Source organism: Miniopterus natalensis, chromosome 1 (genome assembly GCF_054644295.1).
Source record: "Miniopterus natalensis isolate mMinNat1 chromosome 1, mMinNat1.hap1, whole genome shotgun sequence".
NCBI lineage: Eukaryota > Metazoa > Chordata > Mammalia > Chiroptera > Miniopteridae > Miniopterus > Miniopterus natalensis.
This window is the reverse complement of record NC_142081.1, coordinates 191,591,352-191,616,899: the sequence shown is the minus strand read 5'-3', so window position 1 is coordinate 191,616,899 and position 25,548 is coordinate 191,591,352. Positions and strand designations below refer to the sequence as shown.

The 25,548-nt window shown below is 39.3% G+C and overlaps 1 protein-coding gene across 2 annotated transcripts in view; it reads left to right on the top strand.

Moving 5' to 3' along the window:
- SLIT2 (slit guidance ligand 2) overlaps positions 1-25,548 on the top strand; it is a 297,246-nt gene that overhangs the window by 161,703 nt on the left and 109,995 nt on the right. For both annotated transcript variants that reach the window (XM_087828059.1, XM_087828055.1), the window contains exons 5-6: positions 10,137-10,208; positions 22,468-22,539. In XM_087828059.1, coding sequence (XP_087684185.1) covers positions 10,137-10,208; positions 22,468-22,539 — 144 coding nt within the window. The remainder of the gene's footprint in view (positions 1-10,136; positions 10,209-22,467; positions 22,540-25,548) is intronic.

Sequence of the window (25,548 nt, the reverse complement as noted above, 5' to 3'; positions counted from 1 at the left end):
TAGAAAATATATTTATTATTTAATGTTTATTCAGCTCTATATCAGTACAGAATACATATGTGGAGAGAAAGAAGTGATAGGAAATACATATATTCCCACTTTGTAAAACAATTTTGTCCCAAGTTCAGAACAATTCAAGAGCTGTTTTTATCATCTGTACAAGTTCTGTGAGCATGAGCAAAAGAATATATCTTGTATTACAGAGCTGCCGTTGGTTTATAGAGGGAAAATTAGGGGGAAAACACTGTAATCCAATATGTGGAGTTGAACCAAAACAAAGAAGTCTTTGAAGAGAGTGTGGTGTCTGAAAGGATTTGAGATGGCCTAAAGCAGTAGCCACTCCCTGCTGGCCATGGACTAATAATTGGACTTCTGTTATATTATGAAATATTAAATCAAGTACAAAAATGTCACGAAGGACCCAAAGAGCATACTAGATATACTAGTCTACAGCAGAGCTAGTTATTGATGTTTGAAATTGCCTTACAAAGTCTATTGCATCTATCAGCTGAGGAGGGGATTAACAAAATGTGTCATATCCATACAATGGAATATTATTTGGCAATAAAAAATGAAGTTCAGATACATGTTATAGTACAGAGGAGGGAAAGAGGAGTGACTGCCAATGAGTACAAGGTCTTTTTGGAGGTAATGAAAATGTTCTAAAATTAGATTATGGTGATTAGGATGCAACTCCATAAATAGTCTAAAAACCATTACATTTTACAGTTCAAATAGGTAATGTTTTAGTGTATAAATTATATCTCAGTAAAGCTGTTAAAGCCTATTATAAAAATTTCTCTTAGGGGAAGGTCATAATTTGTTGAGGGATGATGTTGGCCAATTTTATTTATTAATTCATGACTTGTGGGTGTTTTCTTCAGTTGTGGGAAGCTTGTCTTTCATTCAGATTTTCAAGAGTCACTTTTTAGTTGAAATCTGTAAATTCAATAAGGAAGTCCTGATGGTTGGCTATCCTTATACACCACAAGTTGTTGAAAAGTCAGAATTGAGTACGTGCGTTGACATTGACTCGTCATTGACAAATGTCCATTTAAGAACAAATAGGGCCAAGAGACCAAAACCGACACGTGCTCTTATGAAGTGTTTAGATGTCCTGCTGTCGTCATTCTTGTACAACATTCCTGAAACTTTTGTTTGGTCTTGTTTTATTACTGACTCATCTTGTTTTTTATTGCTGATAAGATTAGCTGAAAGCCCCACAGCATTTTATTTGAATATTCTTGAATCCCAATACAACCTCTCTTTAATTTTTCCTTCTAATCAATTGTTAAGTGCATCAATATTCTGTCTTCATACCTTTCACCCCCAGGGATGTCACCCTAAAATGCCTGTGTGTCTTTGTCTTCCTGTGCTGGTCTTTTCTTTAGAAATAACTTCCCATTTCTTCCCACGCCATCCCCATCACTTTTCCTAAGACCCAGCTCAGTGCTCTCCTTTTTCAGAGGCATTTCCTCCTTTATATTCTACCTCAGTCTGGTTATATCCTAATGTTTTATTTACACATGCATGTCATCATGAGTTTATTTATTCATATGTACATATCTGGTCCTCCTTATTTTGCAGTTATTTCAATGAGAAAATAGGATTGCATTTTTGATATGTTTTAATAAATGAATTGTGAGTTTTCTGATACAAAGGCACCGAGTTGTGTTCAAGAAATCATTATTTCCCGCTTGGCATCTCACTTTTTTGATTAAATTATTAAACTCACACATATTGAGAACGTTAAAGTATTTTTAAGCCTATCAGCTGAGACTGAGCTTAGACTGAATAAAGGCTTCCACGACTTTCCCATTTAAAATGTGTGGTGCTTCTACACCTAACTTTGCTATTTCCTTTATCTCATTGATGTCAGGAAAGGTATTTGGATCTCAGAAAGAATATTTTTACCGTATCTTTGGGAAACCCAAAGAATCGGTACATCATGGTCATAATTTATCAGAGCCGAAGATGACATTTCGTATCAGATATCCTAAGAGAGACATCAAGTATCCGTTAAGTAAGTAATTTGCTTGAGAACCTAAATGTCATTAAGTACAGCACTAATTTGCTGTTCGGTTAGGGACATCTTTACGCATGCTTTATCGACCACAGCCAGGCACTGTATTAGGCACCAGGGTATAATGATCAATTATTCAGCATCCGTTCTCAGGGAACTTTCAGCTCTGGTGGGATGTGTCAATGAGTAATGTGGCGATTACAATTCAGGATATCAGTTAAATAGAACACGGTACAGGAGCATGAGGAAGGGAGCCCGCTCCAGCAGGCGATGTCAGAGGAAATGAAGCAAGGGTATTTGAAGTCAACTGCAAAGGAAGAATAGACTTAACCAGTGAAGGGCAACATGTAAATATTTGAGGCAGAGGGAAATAGATATATAAAGATCCGGCAGGAAAAAATGCATGCATAATAGATTGCATGTGTACATATATTCTGTAAATCTGTGTATAAACTTAAGAAACTTCATTTCACAATATATACATGTATCAAATCATTATGTCGTACACCTGAAATGAATGTAATAATATGTCAATTACACTTCAATTTTAAAAATAAAATAAAAGGGGGGAAGAAACTCCACAGCAAGTTTTTGTTTAGTTTTGCTTTGTTTTCACTGTCATCTACCACCCCCAGTGCTCCAGGCAATGGCAAAGTGAAATCTTTCTTCCTTTTCTATTTCAGGACTTTGCGTAGTATTTTCTTGCTGATATTTTAATCGGTTCAGTCCTGGAATGATCCCTTACTGGCCTGTTTTCCCTTCCTGACTCTGAACTCTGAGCACAGACCCCATATTATTTCCATCATTTATTCTTTATTCCTAAGAACTAGAAGCGCATTCAGCACACACTGCCCGCAGTAAACAATTTCTGGATTGAATTGACTTGAACTGATGGGCGTGCAGGAAAGTCACATGGGCGAGGCGCTTCGCTCGTTCACATAGAGCACAGCAGATCCTCCAGTCCCCACAGTAACCTTGACACACAGACATTTGGTAGCATTTCTAGAGTTAGAGGAAATAAGACGTGATTCAGAAAATCTCAGTAACGTAACTGAGATCACATGGTCCCATATTTTTATGGAGTAGAGTCAAGGATTCCTGTCCAAACCCAATCCCAGGCCTGTCCCAGTACATCGCCTTCCAAGTACCAGGCCAGTCAGGCATCTGGGGTGTTTTCAGGCCATTGCGATTATCTGTGTCCTTGAGGTGACAAAAAACTTGGGTTATTATGAAACAAGGGTTATTAGTTCAGTGGCCCTTCTCATAAAAGGCATAGCTGTGGGAGATGTGTGTGTGTGTGTGTGTGTGTGTATTGCCATACACTATTTTTAGGATCTTTCATTACCTGATGACTCTACCCAATCAGGTCACTCCTCCTGGAATGCACTTAGTAGGAGTGCTGATAGGTAACCCAAATGGGACTTAAACATCACTTGGAAAGATCGATGTGCCCGATAGATGTTAGCTTTGAGTATTGTCTTATTTCACCTATTCTCAGGTGAAGCAATGTTATGATACCATTTTGAAGAGAAGTAAGAGAAAAGAAAAAGTATTTACATTGTGAATAATTTATTATTTCAAGATTAGTATCCTGGCTGTAAGATTATTACATTGGTAAAAAAGTTTTTAATGTGGCCTCTCAGAAGCCTATGGAGCTCGATGGTGCCGAAGGTTGCAAGCATGAAGGGACTTAATGCCTGTGAACTGTACACATAAAGGGGTTAAAATTGTCAAGTTTATGTTTTGTATATGTTACCACAATACAAATAATTGGCCTCATATCTTATATGTACGTCTTATGCTACATATATTCTTCTTGGCTTTTATACTTCCCGTTTATTATTTACCATTGTCGTTCACTACTTCCAATTGGATGGACATAAAGGAACACCGTGCGTGTAAACCAAACCCAAAGCTAGAAAGTACCATTCGTGGGAGGTGTTCCAGTGGGCTGCTGACATGCGGGTCAGAGACAGTGGGAAAAGTTCCCTCGCGGACAGGTGGCTGGGCATCTCCCCTAGAGGTTCTCCTTGCATTTCTGGAGTGGAGCTCAGAGATCTGTCTGTTTTTTACACAAGCTCCCCAGAGGATTGTTATGGGTGATCCTCCAACCACACTGAAACCACAGGTCCAGAGAGCCAGACCCCTACAGAAGCTGCTTCTTGCAAGAGGCAGGGCAGCCGTGGCTAAGTGTATGAGGTTTGGAGGACAACAGCCGAGTTCGAATCCCTGCTCCTCTAGCTTACTGGCTCTGTCACCACAGGGCAGTTATGTAACCTCTGTGAACCTCAGCTCCCTGTCTTTAAATGGGAACAGAAAGTACACCCTGATGTGTTTATAGAAATAAACAAAATTAGTAACTGCCCAATATATGTTAGCTTATTTCATCTATTCTCAAGTGCAGGCTTTTTCACACTTAAATATCTACGGAGTCTTACAATTGCCAGTTAGTTGTGTAAAAGAATTCTATGACACTTTTTATTAAGAGAAAGAAAGCGCGGTGCTATCCAAGTATATTAGCAATGAAAAGAAGAATAGACATGTATTATTACTACTATGTTCAGTGAAGCTTTGGGTGCTGAGTACTAGAATTTTCTGCAGGCTCTCAGTGACAAAGCAATTTTTCGTGAAGAAACAGCCCCAGCAATCCCTAAAAAGAGGCCATTCACACATCTGTCAAAGAATGATAGAGGAACCTGTCCTATATAGGATGATATTAAGACCTGGGAAAGAAAGGACGTATGTAGAAGAGACAGCCCCGCTTATTAAGAAGCAGCAGTCAGGTGATTGATTATAAACATCATAAAGGAGACAGAACTGTCACAAAGCAATGGTTATATCAGATTTCATGCTGTCAGTAAATGTTTTTGAATGCATGAATGAGGGCTGGACGGGAGAGTGAGGAAGGAACAAGCTGACTTTCCCACTTTCAAATGTTGAAATTTTGAGGACACTAAGCATTGGGGGCAGTAAGCTGCAGATCTGGAAGGTGTTGGTACATACCATCTGAAAGAAGATTTATATACGTAGTGCATCGTTCAGTTCTCATCGTGGCCTGAAGATTCCTTAATCTGTATTTCTAATCTCCTCACTGAGCTCTGGTTTCTGATCTCCAGCGTTTTGTGAAACACTGCCTTCCACCTCTCCTGAGTTGCCTGATGCCAGTATATCTAAAAGCCCTCTCAGAAGTCAACTTTTCTCTCCTGAATTCCCCTCGTTGTGTCTATAATATTAGATTTTGCTGCTGATCAGGGCGCCAAGCACAGGCTTATACTCAACATCTGTGTCTCTAGATCATACACCTCCAGTGAGTTGCCGTGTTTTATAAGTTTGTTCTTCAGAATGGCCTTACTGTTCTTTGTCAAGATTTCTTTGGGTAGTCAAGGTCTTTTTTGGCTCCCTACAAATTTTACTATGGTTTGTTCTATTTCTATGAAGAATGCCATTGGAATTTTGATAGGGATTATACTGAATCTGTAGGTTGCTTTGGGTAGCATGGACATTTGAACACTATTAATGATTACAACACATGAGCATGCAATACTTTTCCATATTTGTGGTCAAAATAGCACAAAACTAATCTTGTCTTCAATCGCAGCTCTCCAATTACTGCACTTGTCTTCCTCAAATGGTTTTTTTTTTTACTCTTTGGATTTTGTTATTCCCTTAATCTGAAAATTTAAGGGCCTTCATGCTCTCCCCAAGATAACAATAGTCTTAAATTACATCAAAGAACTTACATGTGGACCTGAGGCCAACTCCAAACTTCATTACTTAATATTCTCCAAGTAGAATTTCCTAGTTCACTGGAGACCCATCTTTCTCCACCGACACTGCCCAATGTGACTTTACTACTCATTGTCCCTGCCTGCCCTGAAATTCAATTTCCAGTTTAATCTTCCTAAAAATCAACTCCAATCAGGCCACTTCCCTACTTTGGAGCACATTTTTACACTCTATTGCCTAGTGATATAATTACAGACTCTCCTTGGCAGCTCCAAATCTCTAACTCAGTAGTTCTGATTCATTCCTCTCGTTCCGCACAGTTCACAGAACACTGCACCACCGTAAGTTATGTTTCACTTTTTCTACTATAATCTTCAAGGAACAAAGCAAATACATTCAGGGGTACACAGCATTTCTTAATGGAATAATCGTAACATACATATAACCAACACTTCTCTAGTGCTTACTATGTGCCAAGTACTTTTTGAGCATTTTAAAAATTATGAATTCATTGAATCCACCTAAGAGTCCCATGAGGTAGACACAATTATTGTTCCATTTTACAGATGAGGAAACTAAAGCACAGGAAGGGTAAGCAGTTTTACCAGTGCCTCATGGTTAATAAATGGCAGAGCTAGAATGTAATCGCAGATAGTCTGCAGTCTACACGCTTAATCTCTCTGGCATGCTGCCTCTCTCCTTGGATTTCTGCCACCCACCGCCTACCACCCCTTCCCCAACACTGGAGGCTAAGAATTACTGAGCTCAGTCATTTTTATCAAGGTTCAAAAAGGTCCCATTCTATTTTTAAAGTGGCCTGAATCCATCAAGCCTCCAATGGCTCTTACTTTTCTGATCTCCTAGATCACCCTTCTCAGGCATCACTCATGGCTTGCTTACTAGATATCATCTTTGTTGTTACCAAACTGTGTGATGTATATCACATCTCTCTAATTCGTAATGGACACTGCAACTTGCTCTTCTGATTTCCCAATTTTGTTTATAGTCCCCCTACTCTAAGTTCAAAGTCACCGCTGTCTCCTCTCTCTCTTGCCTAGGCCATATTCACATACAATTCACTTCTAAGTTTTGGTTCTTCGTGTGTCCTTGATACCACACTCTTTATCTTTTCCACCTTTTCTATCTACAGTGAGAGATGCCTCACCCATTAATTGGCCGAGGGTAAGCAAGCATTGTGTTAGTGGTTCTTATATTGCTTGAGATTCTCATTACCCTTTCTCCAACTTATGTGGGCTTCTGAACTCCAGTCTTAGACCCCGGGTATTCACTGACAGTTTAATTTATCTAAGGAAGATCCTCTGTCCTGCTTCTGTCCATCACTCTGCCCTCCCTACAATTGTCTGCTGAAATGAGAACTCCTTAATTGGTGCCAAAAGTCTACTTATCACAACATTGACTTGCTTTTCCAACTTCATCTCCCATTGCTCTACTACATATGTTGTACCTTCTAAACACACCAGACAAAATGCTACTCCCATAAAATGTCCTGTTTTCCCCTCCATATTTCTGCTTGTGAAATTTATTTTAAGAAATGCTATCCCTCACCCTGCCCTCTACCTTCACGTGTTGGCACATTCCCAAAGGGGTGTCCAGAAGGCAGCCGATCAATGACTCTCTCATCATTGATGTTTCTATCTCTCTCTTCCTCTCCCTTCCTCTCTCTGAAATCAACAAAACTATATTTAAAAAAAGAAAATATGAGTCATTGTTCTAACAGTCTTACCCATCATTTTGCAAATGACCTAAATGAGAAGCTAGGATGAGTTAAGAAAAAGCCTTCTAAGTTCTAGGCCACAGGAAAGACATATTGAGATTGAATAAGTAGCTCCTGGTATCACCTTTAAAAATCCCTAAATCTAGACTCAATATTTATCTGTTTTTTCCCTATACATTTACTTTAACAATTGTCTCATTGTTTAGCATGAACCCCTGACATCTCTGAAGCATAGTTTCCTTTCCTGTAAAACCAGGATAATAGTACCTCTTTTATAAGATGGTTATGGAGATTAAAAGAAATATAGGTCAAATTTGATCATATATTATATCTAAAAATTAACTATTTGATACAAAAGGTACTGGAAATGTGTTGAGCTGCTTCCTCCTGTTATGGGTTACCATGACCCACCTACCTGAAGGGGCCTGGGGTCCACGAGTGGAGTTGCCTGCGGGAGTGGGCTGGGCACAGAGCAGAGACCCCCACACCATTGGCCTTAGGGGCGTAAGGAGCCTCTGAGATGGACAGTCCCTCTTTTGTAAAAAGAAAAGGCTGGTAAGTGAAGTAGGATGAAACCCTTCCATGGTCTGGAATTCTGCCCGCAGTGAGGACTGAAATCAAGTTCAGAAGGAATGGGGTCCTCACTGAATTTCAGTCCCTCAGTGACGTCTCATGATCCACATAAAACATCCCCTGCCTTCCCTCCCGCTCCACCGGCTCCCCACTCGAGACCGTGCCCCTAGGATAAAATTGTCCCTAGAGACCGAGCTGAGCCCCAGGTGGTGAGTGAAACGGCTCCAGCCGGCCGGTGGGAAGGCGGCAGGGCCTGTGCAGCAGGCACGACCTGGAAGGAACCGTCTTTGCCCGGTCCCCTCCCACACAGTCTCTAAAGTCAGCTTTGTCTTAGGAGAAGTGAAAAGAAGGGGAGGGGGAGGGACATGAGAATCCATTGAATCAACAGACACACAGCAGTTTCCAGGGAGCATTACAGATCCAAACGCGCTCGAATTCAATCTTCTGTCCCTCTTCATTTCTTATTATTTGCTGTTTTTCTTCCTCTGATCTCTCTCTTTACCTTCCCCTTGCTCGGTAGCCTCCCTCAAACACTGTTTCCAGTTACAAGGCTTTTAAACATATATTGCTAACCCTATGTGATTAAACAGGGCGAGGAAGTCATCTCAATTCACCACAAGCTGCAGAAATAAGCCCTTTTGAAGGAGGTGGAGTTTTATCACCCTTAGGGATACACCGAAACGCTTGAGAGCAGTGGCGGAGCCTGGTGCTTAGGAAAGGAGTGGCTGCCTTGCAGATTTACTGTTTGAGATAATATATGTGTTTTTGCCTTTTAAGACCTTTACTCTTTAAATAGGCTAACATTTATTTCTTTACAAATTGCTTAGCAAACATTTTTTGTTATTTGAACACGGTGGATATTGGGATATAAACGCAAATCTTGGTTGTTTAAAACTTAGTGTTAAGGAGGTCAAGACCAGGCACTAAATCTTCTGATCTGCCAGTTGTCCCTGTCGCGTGGCCCCGAGTGTGCCAACAGCCAGCTCTGGCCGTAAGGAGCCTTAGGGGAGAGGAGGGGGTGAGTCCGTCCAGTACGCCTCCAGGTCATCGGAAAGGGGCTCTGTTTTCTTCAGCTGCGCCTCGTGGTTCGTAGCTTCATCTTTCTTTGTGAGCCTCAGTTATCTTATAGAATTTCAGTGATCATTTTAGGGCCATCATGGTTATTTTAATCATGTATTTATTTGATATTTCAACTTTCTGCTCTGTAGTGGTGTCACTTAAAATGAGGCCAGCGTTTTCTGTTTTCATGGCATTTCTCATTGTGTATTTATATCCTGCTTGTTAAGGCTAATAATACTGGGTGAGCACAGAATTGCATCTGAACTCGGAAGGTAAAATAATGACCCATCTCATGAGATGAGTGATTTTTTTTTTTTTTTTTTACTAACTTCTCGTTCCAACTTAGAGTGCTTTTCCTCTTTGATTAAAATGTATTTCTCAATTAAATTAAAATGCAAATACAGACAGGCTCTGTTTATGGTTATAATAGAATTATTTAAAGGAGGTTTTAATTTAACTTGCTGTTAATATTTCATGCAGGAACTGTTGGTTTTATTGTTGGGTTCGTCCTGCCATGTTCCATTTTCAAGATTACGTAAAGTGCTGTGAAAACTTAATCATGCTGCCCAGATTTGATCAGTTTCTGCCCTCTCTTCTCTAGGATGTTAAAATGGACTGCTTTCCTGTACACTTTATAAGTTATGTCAGAGATGTAGAAATATCAGTACTAAAACTTTAGAACCCCTGGACATTGAGTTATAAAAAATTTGCTATTTGTCTTAAATAAATATTTTATTGCACAGAATTGAATCAACTGCTAAATTTAAGAGAACCATATTCTGGATTTTATTATGTGATTAAAGATCTGGGAAAAGTACTTCAAGATACCATTTAGTCCCACCTTTTAATTTATACCAGAAACATAAAACATTTGTAATAGAAATTGCACCTAATGCTACGGATTTCATTATGATACTTTTAGTATTTTTTTAGAAGTATTCTATCAGGTCTCAAGCAAATTGATTAAAATAATTTTTAAATACCTTAGAGCTTCATCTTATTCTGTTTTCTTATTTTTAGAGATCTCAGTGAAAACCAAATTCAGGCAATTCCAAGGAAGGCTTTCCGTGGAGCAGTTGACATTAAAAATCTGTAAGTTGTTGTTGTTTTTTAAATTTATACTGTCTTTTTAAAGCTATCCTATTTTAAAGTGAAATTGATATTAAAGAAAGTGTAATGAAAAGTGGTGAAAGCCCAATGTGTCTTTATGCCTGATCAGGAGAGCTTGTAACGTAAGTTTTCTGTTGTTTTCACAACTATCTGAAGGGATTCTCGTTCAGAAGGCGTCTTGAATCTGAACTTGTTATCAAATTCATTCTTCAAACCTTGTGATTAATCTTGTTAAGTCTAAGGAAGTGATATGATTAAAAGGTATTTGCAGTGTATTTTCTGCCTTTTACTGTCAGCTTATTTCAGTAACTCCCTTTTCAGTTGTTATTGGTATTTATTGGATATGCAGAATATAAACTATTTTTCCCAAAACAGTACATAATATTTTCTCATTAGAGATACCTGTAGCCTAGAGCTACAGCTTTTTAAAATAGCTTTTAGGTCACCATTTCCATTAAATGCCTAAAGTGTGAGAGTAAGGAAATTATGCCTTTCCCTTTGTGTAAATATTTTTCTTACATCTGTTTTCCTTTAGAGCTTTATGAAATAATATATGTATAACCTTTTTTAAAAAGAAAGAAGAAACAAGAAAAAAACTGTCTTTCTGTATTTTCCCGTGATAAATCTTTAATCTGTAGTTGTGTGTAGAAGTGTTTTATAAGCACCCACGGCTCTGGAGATACATATCAAATTTAAAATCTCAGTGACAATACTAATATTGCCAGTATGTATTTTTATAAATTTTAAAATATCATGCTCTCCTTTGAAAATGATGATTTTGGACTGACTGCTAAACCCAGGACATAAAATGTTTTCTGTATCCTTTGCATTAGTTTGAAATGTAGAGGAGAAAAGCCCCTGAGTGCTAAGATTAACTCTCAGGAATTCAATATTTTTTAGCTAGTAATAACCAGGGCAGGGACTTTGTCAAGAATTAACTTTATTCAGAATTCGCCATGGTGGGATCCAGTGTGATTTTTCTCAAGAGCAGAAGTGAGACACATGTTTTTCCCTGTCAAAGAGGATGACTGTTTATAAAGCTACAGATTTTGGCCCCTATGGAGTCTCTTCAATGTCAAAGGTTTTCTTTTAAATTTGCACGTTCTAAATGTACAGGTAAAGGGGGAAATGCAGGCTTCTAGATGTGACTGTGTAGGGCCATTAGACTCCTGGCCCTGGGATGTTATGCGTGTTGACGTGCTCAGAGGGTTTTCTTTGCTCTCCCCTTTCTCTCCTTCAGCTGGGGCTCGGGGGGGCCCTCAGGTAGACTCGCTGGCGGGTGCTGAGACGGCCCCTGCATATTGTGCTGGAACAGAACCATCTAAGGCCCTGTGTTGTCCCTACTCGAGTTGCCTGTGTGTCCTGTAAAAGGAGAGTAATGGCTCCGGTTGACCGCCCTTTGGGAATGCACTTACAGCCTTACCATAGCATTCTCTCTAAATCCTCGAAACAGGTGGCTTTTACTCCTTAGGAAGGATATTCGGGGAACCCAAGTCTACAAGTAATCCTTCTGCCAAATTTAAGGATACATTTGGGAATGGGCTACAGGTCACGGTGGGATTCTTCCCTATGCCCTCTTGGCTTATCCTTAAAAAATGTGTTTTTAAAAGTTTAGAGATAACAAAAAAAGTGAGATGCTAGCCCCGTGCACTGAAAGGAATGCATTATCGACTTAGCTGGATTTTTGAAAATCTCTTTCCCCTACATGCATTTTTCCCCCTCCCCAAATTTAAAGGCAGTACTTACATACGCAGTGAGGTGAGGGTCCAGCTCCAGTCTCAGAATCTGTTGCTATTTATTGAATTTGTAGCTATGACAAGTCAGGCAACCTCACTAAACCTTTGTTTTCACTTTTATAAAATGAATATAATAATTGCTTGGGTTTGTTGTGGGTATTAGGGAAAGGAGATACATAAAACACTGTTTAAAACAGTAAAATGCCTATGATACAGAGTGTATTTCACCCTGCAAGTATTCACTCATCCATGGCTAGGATTTAGGCTTGGGAAAGATAGGGTAAGAAGACTGAAAAGCAGGACATAAAGGAATTTGCAATATTAGGAATGGATAAGCGCGACCCGTGTCTACTATGGGCCATTTAGACATGAGCCACAGAATGGAAAAAGGAAATATATCAGGAAGCACTAAATGGGTCACACGAGACCCTGACACTAAGTGCTGTAGGTGCTGAGGAGAGAAAGAGATAAAAAAGATTGCTGGAAGTTATCAGGGAATTCTTTAAGGAGTTTCTACAAGAAAATATGAAGGAATCTACGATGAGATTGGATTGGAGTGTGCATTGATGAGCAGTGGTTAGGATGGATTGAGGAAGCCAGGATTTATTAAAAGGCTGTACATGCATAACCCATGGACACAGACAGTAATGTGAAGGCCTGGGGTTGGGGGTGGGTGCGGGTCATTGGGGAGAAAAGGGGGACATCTGTAATTCTTTCAACAATAAAGATAAATTTAAAAAATTAAAATAAAATTACAGCTGAGGTGGTAAATTTTTTTTTAAAGAAAAGGCTGCAGGAAGATAGAATTTATTCCCACTATTTTTACTGCCTTCCATGTAACAATGGGAAAGAACATAAGAGCAACATTGAAATACCACAGTGCATTTCCAGGTTTATTGAATTCATCAGGATCATAGCTGCGGTCTTACAGAATTTTACCATGAAAGGGCACTTTTCTGTAATTAAAAAATAGTTCGAATACATTGTCCAAAAAAAAAAGTCCAATTCCATGGGTCTTTGTATGAAGTTTCGTTTTCTCATTAGAAGGTAAGTATATCTATTTAATCTGAGGGTAAATGTGAATTCATATTATTATTAAACTGGTAACCGTGAGGCATCACATAACGCCTCAGTGGAAGCCCACATATGTCAGCATTATTACTATTAGTCACATTCCGTGGGGGAAGGAGAGGCACAGTGCCTTGTCCTGTTTGCATTCCAGCGTATGATTTACAGTTGGGACAATCCTTTATGGAGCCACGGTGGCTACTGGTCCCCGTCATTCAGGGAGCCAGGAGAAAGCAGAAGGCTAGACAGGGGATATGTGCTTGGCTTCATCTAGACGGGGTTCTGCGCAGTGCTAACAGGCTGATTGGATTTACCGCGTCCAGGCCTTAGTCGGAGCAAATCCCAGGCATCGGAAGACTTTCACTGGAAGAACCTGCTTCAATCGTGTGGACGGTCCGGCTATGCGCTCTGCTCAAGGCCGCATCCCCACAGCATGAAACCCATGCTGGGGAAGGTCTGCAGATCAGCAGATGTAAGCCTTCTTCCTGCAGGCGAGCCACACAGAAACTACACCGGACACAGGGACATTTATCTTGCTCTTAAACATCCCCAGGGAGCACTTCCTGCACCTTTTTGGCTTTTCTCTATTAATTTCTTAACCAGATTAAAAACCTTTATATTTGATCTTGTTACCTAATTTTCTCCAGCTGCAACTGAAGCCAGTTTCTTTTTCCTGACATTTTAGACGGTGAGATCCGAGAATAATAAGATCATATTAAAATATCAGCTAAATTATAGTGTTTGTAATAGTCCCTGGCAGCGCTTTTCCATAAGGTTTCCATCTGTGTTTTCAAACTCCCCAATCAAGTGTGAATTAAAGTATTGATACCGTGTCATTACCAACCGATGCCTCGCGGGATGGTAATCACTGTTTACGCGCGGTTCTTCATCAGCCTCGCACATATCTCACGCACTTAGCGCCGATGCAGTAGAGCCTCGGCTGCCTGCTGATCGCGTCTCTAACAAAGACGTGTCGCATCACACCGCTGGTTTTTTAAGCAAGGATTTACGCGGTATTTCCATTTAATTGAATAATTTAAGAGAACATTCAAATTAAACCTTGCTTTATCGCTGAGGCTTGCAAGCTGATTCTCTAAGCACGTACTTTATGGGATAAAAATCCTCCAAAAGTCCCTTGTATTTATGAGAAAACATTCCCACTTATAGGCATCTCAGGATTTAAATTTTAAAATGTACAAATTTAGTATATGAAATTAAAAATTAAGTAGATTGCAAGTTGTTCTTCATATCACAAAAGCAAACTCTAACATCCTTTACCATTGGTTCCTTTGGTGAGTTCAAGACGGATACTTAAAAACAATTAAATTACAGCAAGCATTATTTTAGCTATATCGTGGCATATAAATCGCACTTGCCTTTTTTCTAATTTCATTTTGTTGCACATCCTCCAAATGTACTCTGTGTTCCAGCCAAACTTTACTTTTTACTGTTCATAAATAAATACATTCCTTTCCATTTCCTTGCATTATCCCAAATCCATTAACCCTACCTCTGTTACGAGCCTTACCACCCTTTTCCAGGGAAACGGCCTCTTGGTAAAAGTAGTTTAGGGAAAATATTATAGTTATCCTTTTTTATTTTGACATACGTAAGTTTATAGACACGGGCTTAAGTTCAAGAGGATCTTGCCTGGTTCTCTTGGAGTAAATCATGGTATCATTTGGGAAACCGATATGTATGGCCGTGATGTTTTAGGAAACAAATCACCCAGTTTGGGTTGCAATGATTATTGGCAATAAGAAGATTTGGCAAACAGGAGAGTTAATTTATATTGTTATTATATATTTTCCAAATGCAAGCCTGACTTTAGCTTTGTCACTTAATTTAAGTCATAATTGCAAAATGTCTGCCGTAATCAGCTAGTTTACATGTTTAGTGCATAACATTTCTTTTCATACTTGCATTCTTATTACATACCTATTATAAAAATAAAACCCATTGATATCAAATTTAAATTGTAGTTTTTAGTGACCCCAACTCTTTTCTAGAATGTTTTCAGTAAACTGAGGCTGAAGAGACTTAGAAGGGGAGGTTGGTTCCTCATTCAAGGGACCTGCTGTCCTTAGTGTTGGATTAAATGCCTCAGGTCTTCAGTGGGACATAGAACCTTCTGAACAAACCTATCGAAATGACTCTTCATTTAGATAGAGAGTAAATTAAGTTGAGCTTCATATTATGAGGACCAGAGCTCCACGTAACACTCAGAAGGCTGTCTACAGACATAAGAGAGAACCAGCAGTTGTCTGGATCCTTGAATGTGAAATACATCAGGGAGATGCCGCTGAAGTACCTTGGGAACTGTCCGTGGTCCTGTAATCTGCCTGGTTAGTACTCACTCTGAAAGCACACTGAATTGTGATAATCCCCAACTGTAGTTGAGTTTGCTAGCAACAATCTCTCCGAATTCACATTTTGCTTTGTCTCCGGGGTACTTCAGCAATTTTTCGTCATTGATGGCATTCTCTCATGTAAAAATGAATCTATACAATCTTCATAAACACTTTTCAAGACAAAATAAAACAAACAAAACATAAAGACACCTGATTCATTGGGAATCCAATTCACCTGTGTACAAAATAAGAATTGGCATGATTTAGCTGTGGCTGCTGTGTTGTCCATGAGACAGGACAGACCTTAAGGTTTCTAGTTTCCCCAACACTGAACAGCCTCACTTTGCTGCCTCTTACTATTATTATAGCCTGCTGATTGACTTTTTATATGCAATGTGTGTTCTGATCAGGTAATTTTAACATTGCAGACAGGTTAGTTTTCACAAAGCATTATTTTTCATTCCATCACTACCTGGTTCAAAATCATTCAGTTTACTTTTTAAAAACACACTTTGTTACAGGTACTGTGGCAAAGCCTTAAGGACACAGAGGAGTATTGTCATAGTTCTGCGGGGTCTGTAGGTGTATGGAGTCTTCCCTGAGAGAGCAGTGGCTGTCATTAAATGTCATAGTATCTAGTCTGTCTAGATATTCCAACTGGTCATAATACTCTCACTTCCACCCAGATTCCCAGCCCCTCTCCCACTTAATTTGCACACAAGCTCTTTTCTCAGGCCCACATGGCCTCTCTCTCAAGAACATTTGCTGTAAACATTTAGAGCACCCGCTTACACCTGTTCTTTGATCGTGCCATTCTCCATCCCAGGGAGAACCATTTTTATTTTGTGCCTTTCTGAATTCTATCAGCTTTTTAAGGATCAGGTTTTTTCCTGCCCTCACACATGATACCTTCAGCCTATGGGAATCTCTTCTCTGAATTCTTTTTTTTTTTTTTAACCTCTCTTCATTTGCTGGCTTCTTCCTTGAAACTTGGCCTTCAATTTAATTGAAACCCCCATTGGCAGAAGGAATAGCTCCTGAATCTGTTACATAGCCACTTGTGTATTGAGTGGGGGTTTCAGATGTGCATAAATTTAAATTTGAATCAAGGTTTCACCAACTATTTGCTTCCTACTTTGAATAAGTTATTGAAGCCTGTAAACCTCATTTTCTCATTTATAAAGTCAGGATGATAAAACTTACCTTTTATTGAAGGTCTTATGAGGACTAATGAGATGGAAAATATGCCGTCTCTGCCAGTTGCCGTGCATTTAATAAACACCATTGTTGGACATCTGGTCCTGTCTACATGTTCATGGTGACATTGGTCCCTGCCAAGCGGTCCTTGTTATTTGGTACTGTTCAAAACATCCTTGCTTAGAAAACATCCCTGGGTTCAAATAGCCCATAAAATTTATTTCTACTTTTGGTTTATAGGATTAATACACTTAAAAAACACTAGCCCAGCAGGGCGTGGCTCAGCGGTTGAGCATCGACCTAGGATCTAGGAGATCAGGGTTCGATTCCCGGTGAGGGCACATGCCCAGTTTGCGGGCTGCAGCCGATCAATGACTCTCTCATCATTGATGTTTCTATCTTTCTCTCTCCCTCTCCCTTCCTCTCTCTGAAATCAATAAAGATATATTTAAAAAAAAAAAATGCACTGTTTTAATGCTCTAAGAATTCTGTTGTGCCTGTATTGCAATAATAACCCTTCTTACCTTGGAAACCTAGCTGGTGATGGCACATGGGGTTAGGTCAGCAGTTTGCAACCGGTGTGCTGCAAGAGCTTTTAAAACATGCAATACCTGACTGTTTAGTCAGGGACACTAACTTCTTTCCCCTTAGATTGTAAACTAAGGAAAAATGACAACAGCCAACACAATGATAGCCATTCTGTGTGAATGGATCCGAATAATACCTATATTTGCCCTTGCCAGGTAGCTCAGTTGTTGGAGCATCATCTTGTCCATCAAAAGGTTGCAGGTTTGATTCCAGGTCAGGGCACCTGTCTAGGTTGTGGGTTTCGTCCCTGGGCAGGGTGCTTACAGGAGGCAGCGGGTGGGTCTCTCTCTCCCTCTCTCTCCCTCTTCCTCCCTCCCCTCCCTTTCTCTCTCTCTAAAAAGTCAATAAAAAAGATATCCTCAGGTGATGATTAAAAAATAATAATAATAATACCTATTTTTTGTCAAATCAACATAAAAGTATATATTTTTGGTGTACCGCAGAATTTTAGTAATTAGTTTGCGTGTATCATCAGATGAAAAAGGTTGAAAATCACTGGGCGAGGTGCATGGTTTGCCTTGTACCAAACGTCTCCCCGGGTGTTTTGAACAGGACCAAGGATTTGCTAATTGTAACTGTTTGCAATTATAACCAGTTTTAGTTTCTCCCACCTTTGCTCATTTTGCAGAGTTACCCGAACATGAAGGTCAACTTAGCTGTCTTTCGTTCATTTCCCGTTACCGTCCCTCTTAAAGCCACCTTTTGCTTCCTCCCAGTAAACTGACGATCGGATGCAACTTTATTCCATAGATTATTTCAATAAAACCTGAAATTCTTCATTCCTATCAAAAACAACAACAACAAAATGTTGCTTGAAAGGTGGCAAAAAGGTTAACTTCACAAATCATGGAAGCTATTTTGCGTGGCTCACAGTCCGTATCTTGGTTTCCCCCCCAATACCCAGGTTAACACGATGGGCCTTTGTGCCCAGGTAAACGATGCAGTCGCTGAAACTTGCGTCCAGCGTGTTCATTTACACGGACCCATGTACATAATTCTTACGCTTCTGTGCACGATACCTTAAGTCTTGGGGTGCCTCTTAAACAATCATTATTTGTGTGAGATGTGCAGGCTCAGGCGCTCAGACCGACTTGAATTACACAGGCAAGGCAAGAGCAGGCGGATCGTGCCATATCCTTAACCTTAACCTTAAAAGCAGTTTTTTTCTTTTTCTCCTGTGTAATTCATATGCTCTGTTTCCAAATAGCACAGTTTTCTTATTCCCTCGTATTGGTCCTTACGACTCTGATGCATTTTAAGTCAGCTAAATTTCTGGAGTTTGCCATCTTACAATAGAAATAGGAACTGAACTTGTATTTCTTGTACCTTAAAAAAACCCTGGAAAACCAGAGCAGAGTCATAATAATTTTACTGAGACATTGAGGGAATCTGCCTCACTTAGAAATTATTAAAGATTTTTTATGTTCTGTATTGTTTCAGAGTTAAGAATAGTTTATTATGTTCTAGTTCTTTAAAAAAAAATCAAGTATTAATAAGATATTGAGGTGAAATATGGATTTTCTGTGGGTAAGGAGAAAATCAGCTGAGGGCGATTTAGGAAGGAAAGTTTTATATGTCTAACTCAAACATAGTATGGTATCCAAACTTTGAAGAATTAAATTAAAATAAGAGATCCCTGAAAAAAACTTAAAAGTAACAGAATGCCGTGTCTCCAACTGTATTTCAGAATGCCAGGTTAGCAGTGTTTTACCTTTTCTGTCATTTAGTGTATCTATTTTAAAAACTTATATTTAGCAACATTATATATTGTCTCTCATACCTAGAATTGATCAAAATCTGAAACGAGGCTAAATTATTTTTAGTGTTAAAATCAGATCAGCTTTAGAAATTTGGTGTTTGTGAGGCACGGAGAGTTACATCTCTAAATAGAGACGGTGCGTTGTCTGAGGCTAAATTTAGCCGTTCAAGGGAAAATTGAAACGGGCATCTGGAGTTATTCTGGAGCATCACACGGAGAGTGGCTATCGCTGAAGAGAATCACAGGAGCTTAGTGCCGAGAGAGGTCTTGAAGCTCCTCTGTTCTTTTTAATATTGCCATTTTCATGAAATTAAAGATACAGCAATTGCATCAAGACACACTTACAGGCCAGGGCAGTCAAGGATCGGGTGGAGAGGAGGTCTGGAATTTAAACAGAAGGGGGATCGGAGGTAGGAAAATAAGACACAAAAGCCTGTGCTAGCATATGTCAGCTGAGGGTCTGAAAGAAACTACTGATAATATTATCTATGCCATTTTCTTCTTCCGAGAAGATCAGAAAAGTGGTAGCCTGCTTCCTCCACCGGTGTGGCCCCTGTGCCAGGAGGGCTCCCCGAAGCTTTCGCTAGGTACCCAGTGCCTTTAGTATCCAAAAATCAGCAGATTTACACTGTGTCTGGCTGAATAGTTGTGACATTACTTTTTGGAGAGGGGAAAAGACAAAGCTTTCCCATTACTAATTCCTTAATTCAGAATAATTCCGTGGCACAAGTGGGAACCTCACGTGAACAGGGCAGCCTGCCTCTAAGTGCCTGGCGGACAACAGAGCCTTTCTGTTTATAGAAAGCAGGAGCGCCCGGGGTTGGAAAGGGAGGGCGGAGGGAAGTGGGCCGGGCGAGAAAAGCGAGGTGCAGGAAAATAGTCCAGAACCCCTGAAATAAATTACGCTTTTGCATAGTTTTGACACTGTTTATCTTGAATCCTGGGCAGACAAATGGAGGTTTGTGCAGAGAGATTTTCTCATGAGCAGTAATGCACAGCTCTTTCCATAAACATTCCTTTGAACAGAATAAAATCCACCAGTTGATGAAAAAGTCATTCATTTTGATTTTGATTGGCCCTTTCATAGGTGACTTTTTCATGAAATAATTTTGTTTTCAGAAGGTCTATGGGCAGAGATAGGACGACATTCAGAAAACTTTTAAGGAAAACTCTGGTCCTCAGAGAGCCAAGTAGTCTTAATGTTTTAGCACCAATAAGGGCTTAGATTTCTGCTAAGAATCAAAAGCATGTCACCATGAACAATGCCAAAGAGTGACAATCACCAAGTTCCCAGCAGCCTCTCGGCTTCCGGGGGCAGACGTGAGGTACCCGGCCTCCCGTTCTTGCGGGACAGGGTTTGCCTGCGTGCTCCGGGGCGTGCAGGGCCTCCCCTCTGTGGACAGTATGCATGATTTAAAAGGAGCTTTGTCAGCACTGATTTATACATTGACAGCCAGGCATATTAAGATATGGGCAAACATACCACTCACCCTTTTACGGATTAACCTGGAGACTGCATTAGGCAAATTTGATAGCATTAAAAGATTTTGCCAATTTGTCTGGAAACAATTTCTCTTTTGTCGTGTGTCAGGGGTAACACTTCATGTCATTGTCCTAAGTTAAATGGCTTTGATAAATTGTTCGAGAGGTTAGAGAATAGTAGTGTAGAGATATATATTTAGCACTTTAAAATAAAAAGGGTATTAACTTAATTGTTAAATGAATTTAATCTGTGGAAATCAAAAGTGCTCAAGAATGTACGTGTTTTCTGGAAACTGCAGCAGCCGTATTAGATCATGAGGCTGTAAAATTGCCTTAGAAAAAAAATTTCACTTCTGCATTACTTTCCAACAAGTAGAAATGCTTTAGGCTGTTACAGTAGCATGGATGGTAGCTATTATTTAGGGAAAGCCTTAGTTTATAAAAGCAATAACATTGCATCTTCTCCGGAGTTTGCCTGTTTTTCTATTGCATGTCCTAGATTGTTCCATTTGCATGACATCAAGGGAGTCTCCTGTACGGTTATGTCCCCTAGAGACCTTCGTAAAATGAGATGTATATTTCATGAGACAGTCTCTAGGTACATAATTTCCAAAGTAAGAAATTCAAAGAGTCCCCTCTGGGTTGAATCACTGCACCTTTTTTTCAGGAGTTTATGAGAGAAACAGCTTATTCTATGGGAATGTTTAAACAGTTGTTTCACGAACAGACCTCAGATATGAATTAATTCAGCCCTTTTGGTGAATTCCGAGCTTGAAACAAGGACAAGATTCAGCTGCACTCTGATCATAGTCTCACCTCTGCTCATCTTCATATGGAGTTGACAACTCTTCTGATTATTTCATCAAACATTCGGTGTCTATCTCAAGTGAAGCATTACAATACTTTTTTTTTACTGGAATGATAATATCGCTAAGCAGCAAGCTACTAGATTTAAACACTGCTTATTAGGGGGAAAAAACAAAAGGACAGGTAGGATTTAGGACTTAGCCATTCATTTTAACGAAGTAAATTCCTTAGTGTAAATAAGGAAGTTTTAATTCCAAAAACAAGTGGCAGGAAAAGCAGACTTAACCAACTTTGGAGAGGCCTTTTTTTTTTTTTTCATCTTTGAATTTTAACAAATGCATGCCTAAACGGCAAAAGAGATTCATTTGTTTGAATTTTGTGTTATTTAGGAGGAACTGATCCAGGTTTTAAACTTTTTACTGTAGATGTGGGTCGTGTTTTAATGCTGCTGCTGCAGTATGTGTTTTGTCGGGGTTTGGGCTGAAATTCGCATCTTTGAGAAAAGCAAACATTTTTATTAATTTCCTAATACTTCAAACACTTATTTCCTGGAGAGTGGTATCATACAGGAAGTTCCTTCGCTGAGTACGCCCGTATTTACAGCGCCAAGCCTTCGCATATACTAATAAACGATGCAAATTATGGACAGAGTGAGGCTTAAAATAGAACAACTGTAGCTTTCTCAAGTGTCTTCCTGTTCGGGACGACAGGAAGATCTGTGGGGCCTCGTTTCTCTTTCCTGATGTGGAGTTCTCGAAGGAAAACTGCTTTTAAAAGACGACAACCTACAAGTCGCCTTGCGCTTCCTTGCCAAGGATAGTGAAATTAACATGCAGCTGGGCTCCTCTGATAAATGGATTCCGTTAGGTCACTGAGGGGGTGCGTGTGACATTAAGTGATTTACAGTCCTTTACCTTAATGAAATTGTTTCACCAAGATGACGCTGAAAGCTCTTAATGGATAGCTTTTCTTGATGTAATGAAATTGCATTCCTATGGCATTTAATATAAGGTGCAGTTATTATTTACAGGAGCTTTCCAAGGGCTGCTATTTGCACAGAGTCCAGAACAAAAAGAGATTTCAGTGGCGGCATCGAGGCCAGAGTGGCTCGTGACATTCTTAAGCAGATGAGTGGATTTGTGAGACCGGCTCGGTTAGCGCAGCCGGGGCTTCATAGACACTTAGGGGACTTCCCTCCCCTAACCCTGCCAGCCTTCAGCCTTTTACGTGTCTTCTTCTAACCTATTTAACAGGCAGCTGGATTACAACCAGATCAGCTGTATAGAAGACGGGGCATTCAGGGCTCTCCGGGACCTGGAAGTGCTGTAAGTATCTCTCATTTCTCTTACTCCTAACGGGAGCTTTGTGTCCGGGGAGTGCTGAGATGGAAGCTTATCTGGTAGCTTAAAACCTAGTGTCAAAATGGTCTCCTAAAGGGACGCCCTAAATAACTCGTGGTGGAGACAGGGCAGAGTCCAAGTGTGTGTGTGCAAAGCCTTGTGCATCGTGGCTGAACGCTCAGGGAACATTGTCTGCTTCAGGAGGGCACCCCACTGCTCACACCTAACGTCCTTGAAGTGTTTCTTCTTACAATAAAATATTCTCATTCAGGGGATTTGTGAGAATTCCTAGGATTGCTAGGTAATAAGATAACATCAGTCGTGTAGGAAAAAACACAACAAAAAAATAAACCTCAGTAGCTGATATGTGGGTGAGCCTTGTAGTGGCTGTGCAGTGGAAAGATGCCTTCTCACTGTAAGATGTCATTTTTAACCAGAGAACTTAGCGTCGTTTTTGCAAGGTTCTTCTGACATGGATGCTCTGATTTTAATAAGCCGCCCATTAGGTCCACTAGAGGCTTCGCTCCTGACTTAGCAAAGCGCGACACCCAGGTCTGGGCTGTAACTGGCAGCCTCTTTCTTTCCTTAGTAATCTCCACAGACCTTCGACAGCAACCTAATTGAAATTAAATGATTAACTATTATAAAAATTACTTTCAATGAAAACTAGAGTTCCTAAAACCAGTGAAAGCCGCCTGTACGTTTCTGGCATTTTTCCCCAAAGACCCACATTTCCAGCTTCTTAAGCATACTTACGCATTTCTCCCCATAGAAAATATTTTTCCGTGCTCTAATTCATCCCTGACTCAATTTAGTCAGAAATCCAAAATTGAATTAAATATAAAGAAGTGTTGAATTTTTAGTCCAGGTGGTAAAAGTTTTCCAGGAATCCTGAAATCCTCCCGAAAGAGAGATTCCATTGCTTTAGGAATTGAGTTTGAGGGACAGGATGTAATTCTGAAAAAAGTTTAATGTTTCAATCAGATTGACTTCTTTTAGTTATATTTTCTGTATGGTTTTGATTTTAATTGTGAGTGCACGAATAGAATTTCTAGCTGCGTCGTGTGATGTTGTTTTAATTATTTTTAAAGGCTTATGTAAGGATGAGTTCGTTGAGATAAACCATGTTATAAGAATATGTGCTGTTCTCTAACCACATGAGAAGTCACCTTGGTTTCTGTTGATAACAGTCTAACTTTTTCTACAGGAAAAATACTCAAAGCGCTGATCATACACAGTGTAGTTATAAGGCCACTTTTAAAATTGTGTTCCAGAGCCCATTTTAATATACGAAGCTCACTGGTGCTCACTCAGAATCAGAATAATTAGGATACAGCTATGACTGTGTGCTAGTAGTCGGGTGTCAAGACCGTCGCCAGCGGCGCTGAACTTTGTGTATAAAGAGACTACAGCAGGTGTTAGTTAACTCAGCGGAGTTGATCAAGCCAAAAAACTTGATACTGAGTCAGTGCTCCTAACAGGAATATGAATGCTACCAGTCATTTTGTAGAAATTTTGCTGAGTATTTTGGATAAATTAAAATGCCATAAAGTACTTTGTTATTAAGAGTTTAAGTAAATTTATATGGAATAATTCATATATAATATGTTGAGTATATGTTAAGTACTCTATAGAAAAAGACAGAGAATACAAACAAAAGATGATAGATGATACAGATAGATGATAGATAGATGATGATAGATAGATAGATAGATAGATAGATAGATAGATAGATAGATGATAGATAGATGATAGATAGATAGATAGATAGATAGATAGATAGATGATAGATAGATAGATAGATAGATGATAGATAGATGATAGATAGATAGATAGATAGATAGATAGATAGATAGATAGATAGATAGATAGATAGATAGATAGATAATAGATAGATGATAGATAGGGTGGAAAAAAAACCCTGCTATGCGCCAAGCAGGGTGTTTGGCATTAAAATTCCTCTACCCGTAAATACAATAACTATTTATTTGCTTATTTGTTATAAACTAATGTCACTGCTTTCAAAAAGCAGTAAATTTATGAAAACACAATCACCCCATTCATTTTGTACATTGTGTTAGCAAAACATCTAAAAAGTGACTTTAGAAAGACCTATTATTACAAACGCCAAAGAGTGATAAACATTTTATGGTTCATGGAATTAAAATCAAAATCTAAACTGTGGAAAACTCTTTTGAGGACCTAATCTGTAGGTCTCAAATGGATACATAATAGTCAGAGTTTGCAAAAAAAAAAAAAAAAAAAAAAAAAGAATAGATATAATTAGCACATGATCTAAAACAATATGAATTTCTTTCAAAATGATTTAAACATTTTATGTTAAAAATTTTATAAAATCAAGCACACATTCTTTTACTATATGCTAACTTTTAAATCCTTGTAATTCATATAACCTTAGAGAAATTAGCTGATGAAGAATTTTAAGGAAAAATTGAATGAAATTCTGAAAACACTGGAATTTACTGAGCCCAAATACCTTGTCACGTAAATCGAAAGGTCACCTGTTATAAAAATGTCGTCAGGAGCTTTTTTATAGAGCTGACTTCTGAAGGGTTCCGGGAGGTTTGTTCTCTGCTTTGCTTATTTGTACCAATCATAACTCTTTATGTTAGATTGTCTCATGATGTGGAAATAATGAAGGAGCATTAATTTGCACACCACCTTAAATTTCAGACTCCCAATGGTTTAGAGTTTTTAAAAATTTAATTCCATGAGCCATTTGTGAATGTGTGAATATTCTGAGGCCAACAACAGAAGATGGGAGTGATGACCCAGGGCCACTGGCAGAATTTGGTAGATTAGGATGTATATCGAGGTAGAGAGAGTGAAGTTCAAGAAGGAAAAGTTGGAGCAGGGGAAGCAAGGAGGCCGTTTATCGCTTGTATGTTCATGGCCTTACCGTGGAATTCTGGTTGGTGGGATTTAGAACTTTTTTTTTCAAAATATGAAGATACCATCTCAAAAATAACATTG